The sequence below is a fragment of the Borostomias antarcticus genome (genome assembly GCF_949987555.1).
Source record: "Borostomias antarcticus genome assembly, chromosome: 8".
Lineage (NCBI taxonomy): Eukaryota > Metazoa > Chordata > Actinopteri > Stomiiformes > Stomiidae > Borostomias > Borostomias antarcticus.
The window spans coordinates 4,080,340-4,088,851 of record NC_140241.1 but is presented as its reverse complement, the minus strand read 5'-3'; the positions used below and the strand labels follow the sequence as shown (position 1 = coordinate 4,088,851).

Here is an 8,512-nt window from a genome sequence, read left to right as displayed (position 1 = left end):
TGACAGTCTACAGCCAATCAGCCTCTCAGATGAGTGGATGATGCGCTGCCGTCTGCCCTTATCTTTGTGATGCGCTGTAGGTCAGGTCACTGATCCTGTCTACTACTTATTTTAGTGAATAATTCATTGCAGTGATATGCATTATCCACTTCAGAAAATGGTTGTATGAAATAAGCATCGTGCTATGCTAAGATAAACTCAGCATCTTTATCATTTGTTTAATCAAATCACGAGTTTTACTTAAAATTAGCATTCATTTCGTTAATTTTGTTCACTTCAATCAGCAAAAGAGTCTCTTAAGTGGGATCAGATAATTAGCTGTCCTCATCCGATTCGGCTTGAGTGTGAAGAAATAACTGGGACTTTTATTTTGAAGGCTTCAAAGTAACAAGCCATGCCAGGAAATCAAGCGCAATCTGGCCACCTTCCAGTTTGAGGCTATTACTGCGTTTGTGTTTCACTCCGAGATATGGCTTTCCCAGGATATGGTGCTCCTCAAGGCGGCTATCCAGGAGGGGTAGGATACTCTTATGACTTTATCTGCTGATCGATATTCAATAATTTTCGTTAATTTGTCAAGTGAAATCGTTCGCAAGACAAGGGCAAAGAATTGGACTCGATGTCCCGGAAGTTGGCTTCTGGGTTGGACACTAGATTTGGACACTGTCGGTAAAACGGATAAAGCTGGATTCCTCCTTTAATTTAAGTGCACCATAACGATATCTGCAACAAAATGTATTACATACAGTATTTTAATTTTACGTTAAATTCAAGAGGCCATAAAATAAGCCACGATGGGTTTTCAGTAACGTTAGATAAACAGGCTTAACCCACTGCAAGCCAATCTAGCAGCACGTTTGGTTCGTAAAGGATACGGTTAACGACTAGATAGATATCAACTTTATTGATCCCCGAGGGGAAATGGCACCGTTTGTGTTTCAATAGGGGGATTACAGGTGAAATACATTGGTCTTTATCGAGACAAGTGTGCGGGGTCTTTCAGATGGGAGTGTCTATTTCCTGACTGAGTTGACTGAAAAATGCGTTTCCTTTCCTAACAACATGGAGGCGTGGTGAAACCCTCCATTACAGCTGGTTTCAGCAGACAGAGATAAGTTAGATAACACCTGCTATGTAGCTAATCCCCAAGGCTTGAAACCTCTTTGCTATAGCCCACAACTGCTGCAAATAAGTATACCCGCTTCTCTGTTCCGTACACATGGTCTTTGATTTAGTGCAGTATTTACAGATTTTTCGTGACTTCAATTTATGATGACGTATAGAGAAGGTGCAAATCCTACAAACTGTGCTGTAGCCAACATCTTTTCTTTCTGTAGAATTGACCCCATAAATCTCTCCCTCCTCTACCCCCCCCCCCCCTCACCATCTCTCTCCCCCCCCCGCTGTAGCAGTATGGAGGGGCCCCAGGAGCCCCCGGCTATGGAGGCTTCCCCGGTCAGCAGCAGGACCCCCTGTATGGGTACTTCGCTAATGTGGCCGGGCAGGTAATAAACACCACTAACAGCTGATATACATACAGTACTGTAGCTTCATGAGCATTAACAGAAAGCACTGCCACTTTCCTTCATATGGCAAAAACGCTGGGACTTTCCATCCACATGTATCGTCCCAACTGACTTCTCTACTCAGGGCGGCTGTGGCTCAGGAGGTAGATCGGGTCGTCCAATGATCGTAGGGTCGGCGGTTCGAAACCCGGCTCCTCCTGTCCACATGTCAAAGTGTCCCTGGGCGAGACTTTGAACCACAAATTGCTCCCAATGAGCAGGCTAGCACCTTGCATGACATGCCGCCGTGTGTGTGTGCGTGTGTGTGTGTGTGTGTGTGTGTGTGTGTGTGTGTGTGTGTGTGTGGATGAGAGGCCATTGTAAAGTGCTTTGGATAAAAGCGCTATATAAGTGCAGACCATTTACATTTCTTCAGTGTGTGTTTTCATGAGTGATGAACCCGCCTGTCTGTGTTGACGACGGTAGGATGGACAGATATCAGCAGAGGAGCTTCAGAACTGCCTGACGCAGGCCAATTTCTCTGGCGGCTACAAACGTAAGCGTTGCTGTCTCCCACTAACTGTCCTGTTGGTAGTAGTAGTAATTACAAACTGTCGTGTTGGTAGTAGTAGTAATTACCAACTGTCCTGTTACTTAGTAGTAGTAATTACTAAAGTCCAATTTATGTTTTGTCAAGCGACATTTGTTGAGCGACACTTTTCAAGAAGCATAAATTATGCTTAGTAGTAGTCATTACCTGTGCGTTGAACATACTCCGTCTTGATAGATGGGCAGTAGGTAACAGAGTTACAGGGGGGTTAGGATTAGGGTTAGGGTTAGTTTGTTACTGATGGTGGTCACAAATTGACGCCCTGGTTCTGCTAAGGTGCAGGACAGCTGCCCAACTGGTCTTTTGTGTCATACTTACTTGTCTTTGTCTCTACAGCGTTTAACCTGGAGACTTGCAGACTGATGGTCAACATGCTGGATGTATCCTTGAGAGAACTGATAATTACCACGGTGCATGATGGGTAGCTAGAGAGACTATGTTTTCATTTACAGATAATGAACTGGGAAGTACTGTACATTTCCTGAAGAAAATGTCAAGTTGGCTTAGCTGACGTGTTACTACTACTAGTCCTTGATTCACAGTATCTGGGATGGTCTTCCTTAATAATAACTACTAACTACTCTAAATATAAATACTATAAATGACTATAAATACAACTGGTAGTACTACTAATACTACGGTGATACCATTTACAGATTTGTTTGTCCCACTGCCTTGGCCAAACATGACCTACTTTACATGCTGCCCTGAGATATATTTATATCTCAGCTTACAGATCTCACTATCACACACACACACACACACACACTGTTCAATCTGGTTGGACAGTCTTCACTTGCTGTGCATAGTATGCAGCGCTGGTATACTTTAATGTACAAGGCCGTTTTAGGGAAGTTACCCCTGTGCAGTACATGGGTTCTAGGTTTGTACCTGTTCATGACTCCTACAGCCTCAGATCCAGTGCTTGGTTACGTTCTCAGGTGTCTTCTGTGGGAACTGAGGCTGGAAAAAGGAGTCTTTTTTATTTCGGCCCCTGGTCTTGGAATGACCTACAGACTCATCTCAAACTGTTTTCCAACGTTTCTTTATCCAGTTTTAAACAGAACATTTCAGGGGTCCTTAGAATTTCCGAAATGCATAATTATATTGACTTGATTATAGCATGTTTCTCTCTTGCTGTGTAGTTTATCATTGCTCTCTTCCCTTTGTATTGCTTTGTATTGGTGTGATGTTCTTGTTTTTATTTTGTTGTATCAAACCATGTCAACCTTGCTGCCATCTTGGACAGGTCAGTATTGTAAAATAGATTAATATCTCAATGCTTTAATCTGGTTAAAATATTAATATTAATAATACAATTAAAATAACTACTAATACAACTACTGCTAGTATCACTATAACTACTAGCTGCTATAAATATAATAATATAAAAACTACTATAAATACTACTATTACTGCTAGTACTACTAACTACCAAGATAACCTCTGCTAGTACTGAATGAATATGAATTCATTAATTTTTCGTGCCTGGTCATTTACACGACCAATCCCTCATGGAATTATTCAGACACATTAAATGACCAAACATTCCGGCATGTTAACTCACCATCTAACAGCACAAGATAGAGATATCATCTAAACATAAATATACACATAAACATCATCCAAACACACTCCAAATATAGACCTCCTACAAATAACGCTCCAGCACCAGGAGATATCCCACAACAGAACAGCAGCAGTCCTAAGCCGCAACGAACGCAGCAATGAAGAGATTTGGAGAGTGGTTGTGTGCACAAACGGCTATCAGAACTATTCTCCATTAACTACCAAAACAGGTGAACATTTATGAAGTCCCCAAAATAATCAAATTGCCCGATTATGACATGTTCATTTTTCTGAAACTTTTTGTAACCCGATATTCCTGACACCCAATCTAAAATTCTTCTCTCAGGAGGCTGTCTATTTTCTAAATGGCTCTTTTGGTGCTTGTTTTTACACCCTGCCAAATGCAGCATTGCGCTGCATGCATATCCCTATGGCTGCAGTAACACTATACAGACAGCAGAGGGAGGCATAGACCAGCTGAAACTAACTGTTGTGGAGACATTTTAAACTAGAAATGGTGCTTGGAGAGCGCAGACCTCCACCCATGAATGCATTGCATGGCTCAGTGCGTGTACGTGCGAGCAACCACCAGTTTGAATAGTGGTCACCTTGCCCCCTCCCCCTCAGAACCCGAGATATCCGGCATAGAGAATGAATGGTGGCGGATATTATCAAACCGCTCAGACAATGTTCTGTAGGCCCAGAGGAATCCTATAATGCCCACTTGACATTTGGTCGATTTTACTGACCGCTAGATAAACAAGAAGGTTACCAATTTCAATCAACAACTCTACATGCTGACGACATGCATCAGGGGGAGGGGACTCCGGTTCACTGAGTAGTTTTACCGTTGCCTTGGGATGGATTATGTCTGGCAGGTGCCGTTCAGTGATGAAACCTTTATGTAGTTGCTCAGGTAGAGCACCCATGTCTCTTTTTATAAGAGAAATAGAGTTACATGAGGTACTACTGTAAGTCTTGTTCCTTGACCAGAGTGCCTCTCTCAGAGAGACATGTCCTGCACTATGGGCTTCAACGAGTTCAAGGAGTTGTGGGCCGTGCTGAACGGCTGGAAGCAGCACTTCATATCGATGGACCGCGACCGCAGCGGGACTGTGGACCCCCAGGAGATGCACCAGGCCGTGTCCTCCATGGGTATGTGCCTCATACTGGGTACCAGACCTGGCTCTACTCTGGGTCTCACAACTGACTTGTGTTTGACCGAGAACATGAAGGATCACTTATTGAATATTAGATATTCAATCAGAGAACCTCTGAGCTCCCATCATAGCCAAACCGTCACTGCTTTTACCTGTATTTTAGACTTCCTTCATGTTCTTCTTGTTGTGTTTCTGTAAACTACACCTGCCACATGTCATCACCATGTGAACAATATGCCTTCCATATGTGGATAATTGTAGCATTAGTATGACCAAATAAGGTCAAGGATGTGATGATGACTGGTTGAATGGGAGAGAGAGATAGTGATGATTTGTTTGTTTGTTTGTTTGTTTGACTACAGGCTACAGACTGAGCCCACAAGCCATGAACGGTGTCGTCAAGCGCTACAGCACTCAAGGGAAGATCACCTTCGACGACTATGTGGCTTGTTGTGTGAAACTCAGGTCACTGACTGGTTAGTGTGCTTAAACTGTTGTGTACGGTTGTAGTTAGTCACTGCTGCATACTCAATAGAGCTTTATTCGACCATGTATTGTACAATGCCACAGCACAACAGGTACCGTTATTTCATGTAGCTACTGAGGTGTAGGAATGTGTGTGATGTGTGGTGAATGCACCATGCGAGGTAACAGTAGGCTCACTTTTGGTCTGTTGTCATCAAGTGACAAACAGTAACATTTTCCTTGCTGTACAAAAGGCTAGTCTGCAAGACATACTTTATGTCTGGAATGTGATCTGTGCATGGTTATAGCATGTTTGTCCAGTGTGTATCATTAGGCATTTTTAGACAGAGCTTCCGCAAATTTGCTGCAAATAGGTCCCGCAATGGACCCACAATATCTGCGCTCTGCTCATTTAGATAGAGGTGTAATATTTCCGTGGCAGCTCTTTGTTTAGAGAGCATTCCGCGCCTCCGCATTTAAAAGAGGCGTGAACAATCAGCAGTTGTTCAGTAGTCTTCCATGTTGGCGGAACGTACCATTCAGACGAAAAGGGGAGTCGGGCTACCTCAAAAGACGGAACGAAAGGGGGGAGAATCTGTTACACCAATCCGTGTCTGTTCAATTTAGACCAACGGCGAAACGTACGATTGGCGCCAGTACTACGTCTTAACAAGTCTGTCTGAATGACCCTAATGTTTGCGTCTTTGTTCCTGGTGTCTAGATGTGTTCCGGAAGAGGGACACCGCTGGACAAGGATCAGCCACGTTCCAGTATGATGATGTAAGTGTCTCATATCACTAAGCCAATCAGAATTAAGGTCCGGGCTTTATTCAGTCTAACCTCATTATACTAAATAATCACTTGGTGAAATTGTTCCCAATGAGCAAGTTAGCACCTTGCATGGCAGCTACCGCCATTGGTGTGTGAATGTGCGTGTGAATGGGTGAATGAGAGGTCATTGTAAAGCGCTTTGAGTGCCGCTAAGGTGGAAAAGACTTATATAAGTGCAGTCCATTTACCATTTACTTCAGGTTTTTGTTTTGAGGGAAACATCCCTTTAACAATGTCTATGTATGTACTGTAAGTTATAGGATGTTGTAGGATACAAGCATAGCTGAAACAGTCCTCCTCTCTTCCTCTCTCCTCAGTTCATTCAGTGCACCATGAGCACTTAAAGAAGACAGAAGAATGAAAAAGAGACGGTCTTCTCACTCTTACCATAATAACTATTTAGCATGTGTCAATTTTTCTCCAACGTATGTGTAATTTTATACTCATACATCTTTTTCTCTCATTGTTTTGATACTAATGAACTAAAACCTCATCACATTCCATTTGAATCATTTCACATTAGGAAGTTTGTCGCTCATGGAAACTCCACACTCCACCATCAGCCAACTTCCTATATAAATGTTCTCTCATGACTCGTATCACAATCAATGCAGAGGAATCAAGGATGTAACCAAAAGTGAACCACTAGTGTGCCTATATACTGAATGAACGGCTATAATCCGTGTTATGTGGTATATACTGTACTGAATGAACAGCTATAATCCCTGTGTTATGTAGTCTATGTCCCTCCGTGCTGTTGACGTGATGCCCTCATTCATAGAGCTAACCAGGCCAAACTGAACTGTGCCACCTGATGCTGTTACACAACGTGAGGAAAAACAAAGACATAATTATGTAGGTAGATGTAACATGCACATGTTATGAAATAAACATGCAGACGTGAAAGATCGCATGATTGGTGCTGTTTTTTGTGAGGAAAGTAATTTTTTATTTTATTTTTTATTTTTTTTACAATCTCCAGTAATGTATTGAACTGTTTTTTTTCTGCTGAATTTGTTAGCTTAACAGTAGGTTATGTTCCAGTTGAAAATGTGATGTGACTTGAGAACCGATCTTGTGTGTGTCCGTTCACTGTGTGTTTTCAAAAGATGATCTGTTATACGATAGCTACAGTAGTCTCAACGCCAGACCCGTGAGAGCTCTTTCACTGAAGCTACGCTAACTACTGTATATCAAACATTCTGTTCGCTAGGTATTTTGACCTTTCTTTATTCCTGTAGCCTAAGCTAGAACACTATGGCAGGCTATCTGTAGCTAGCTAGTTAGCTCTTGGTAGCATTTTAAGGCGCCCCTAGGTTTAGGGTTGACCATGGCAATGGACGGGGGCGTGTCCTGCTGCTACTTTTTACCGGCACAGCGCCCGCCAAGAACCTCAGATTCATACAGCTTCGCACATGACACATGCACGTCCTTAGTTCCTGAGCAATAGCCTACACCTGCCTGCATATCAACTTCATATTTATATAGATGGTTAACATTTATAATTTGGAGCCGAGAAATGCAAGGCAGTCCTTTTCTGACATCACCCAAAACAATAATAATGAACATGCCTTGTTTGCCACTGTCGATTGGATGTGCCAGAACTTTGTTCAACTAAACAAAGGTAAAACTGAAGTTATTGTTTTAGGAGCCAAAGAAGAACGATTACAAGTCAGCGCCAGTAGTGGAGGGAGCGGAGCAGCAGAGGAGCACAATCCTAACGGGCCCACCTTGGGCCCAAGACTGAACATGCATTTTTATTGAATAGTTAACATTTTGAATAAAGTTTTGTTTAGTGTCTTTAGTGCCTTGATTGTGGCAAAAAATAAAAAGTTAAAATAAAATAAAAATAAAAAGGTTTGTTTTGTCGTTGACACCCCCTTAGTAGCATACCCCATTAATAGGGGCCCCGCCTATCTGAGACGCTCGTGAGCATTGACCGTTTGAAAGTGCAGTGCTGCGATGATCGGTTAGACTAGTAATAGGCTTGTTATGGTCCTGGCCATTTGCCCCCTGCTCACGGCCTGGACCCTTACCCCTGGACCCTGAGCTCCAGTGCCCCTGGGCGCTCATCCCTGGCCCTGGACTCTTGATGCCCCCAGCTCACCCCCTGGTCCCAGTCCAGACCCTCACCCCTTCCCCGGAACCCCGGTTTTCCCTGAGCCCCTGTTTCCGGTCTGGACACCTGTCCCTGACCCTTAGCTCCTGTGCCCCCTGGACCCTCCTGCACCCCCCCTCCCAGTAACTGCTCTTGCACTACTACCCCCAGAGTCTTTTGTACACATTGATCACATTGTCACTAGGTTTTGTTCTGCCTCCTTGTGTGTTTGGTCTTGTGTTCGTTGTCTTGTCTTCTATGTTGGTTTGTCCTC

General features: G+C 43.3%; 1 protein-coding gene across 2 annotated transcripts; it reads left to right on the top strand.

Annotated features, from left to right (window-relative positions):
• Nucleotides 1-420: 420 nt before the first annotated feature.
• sri (sorcin) lies at nt 421-7,034 on the top strand. 2 transcript variants are annotated; one of them, XM_084442416.1, is made up of 8 exons: nt 421-517; nt 1,410-1,505; nt 1,992-2,061; nt 2,452-2,495; nt 4,692-4,839; nt 5,207-5,320; nt 6,031-6,089; nt 6,458-7,034. In XM_084442416.1, exons 1-8 carry the CDS (start codon nt 470-472, stop codon nt 6,482-6,484), a joined length of 606 nt encoding a protein of 201 aa, XP_084298542.1. In that variant the 5' UTR covers nt 421-469; the 3' UTR covers nt 6,485-7,034. The 2 variants fall into 2 exon arrangements, with proteins under 2 accessions (XP_084298542.1, XP_084298543.1); XM_084442417.1 differs by having other exon boundaries at nt 451-517; nt 1,413-1,505.
• The last annotated feature ends 1,478 nt before the right edge of the window (nt 7,035-8,512 follow it).

Excerpts from the sequence above, each read along its gene's own strand:
- sri (XM_084442416.1), top strand. The coding sequence starts at position 470 with ATGGCTTTCCCAGGATATGGTGCTCCTCAAGGCGGCTATCCAGGAGGG. Across the intron at positions 1,506-1,991 it reads TCGCTAATGTGGCCGGGCAG|GATGGACAGATATCAGCAGA; the intron begins GTAATAAACACC and ends TGACGACGGTAG. Across the intron at positions 4,840-5,206 it reads CCAGGCCGTGTCCTCCATGG|GCTACAGACTGAGCCCACAA; the intron begins GTATGTGCCTCA and ends GTTTGACTACAG.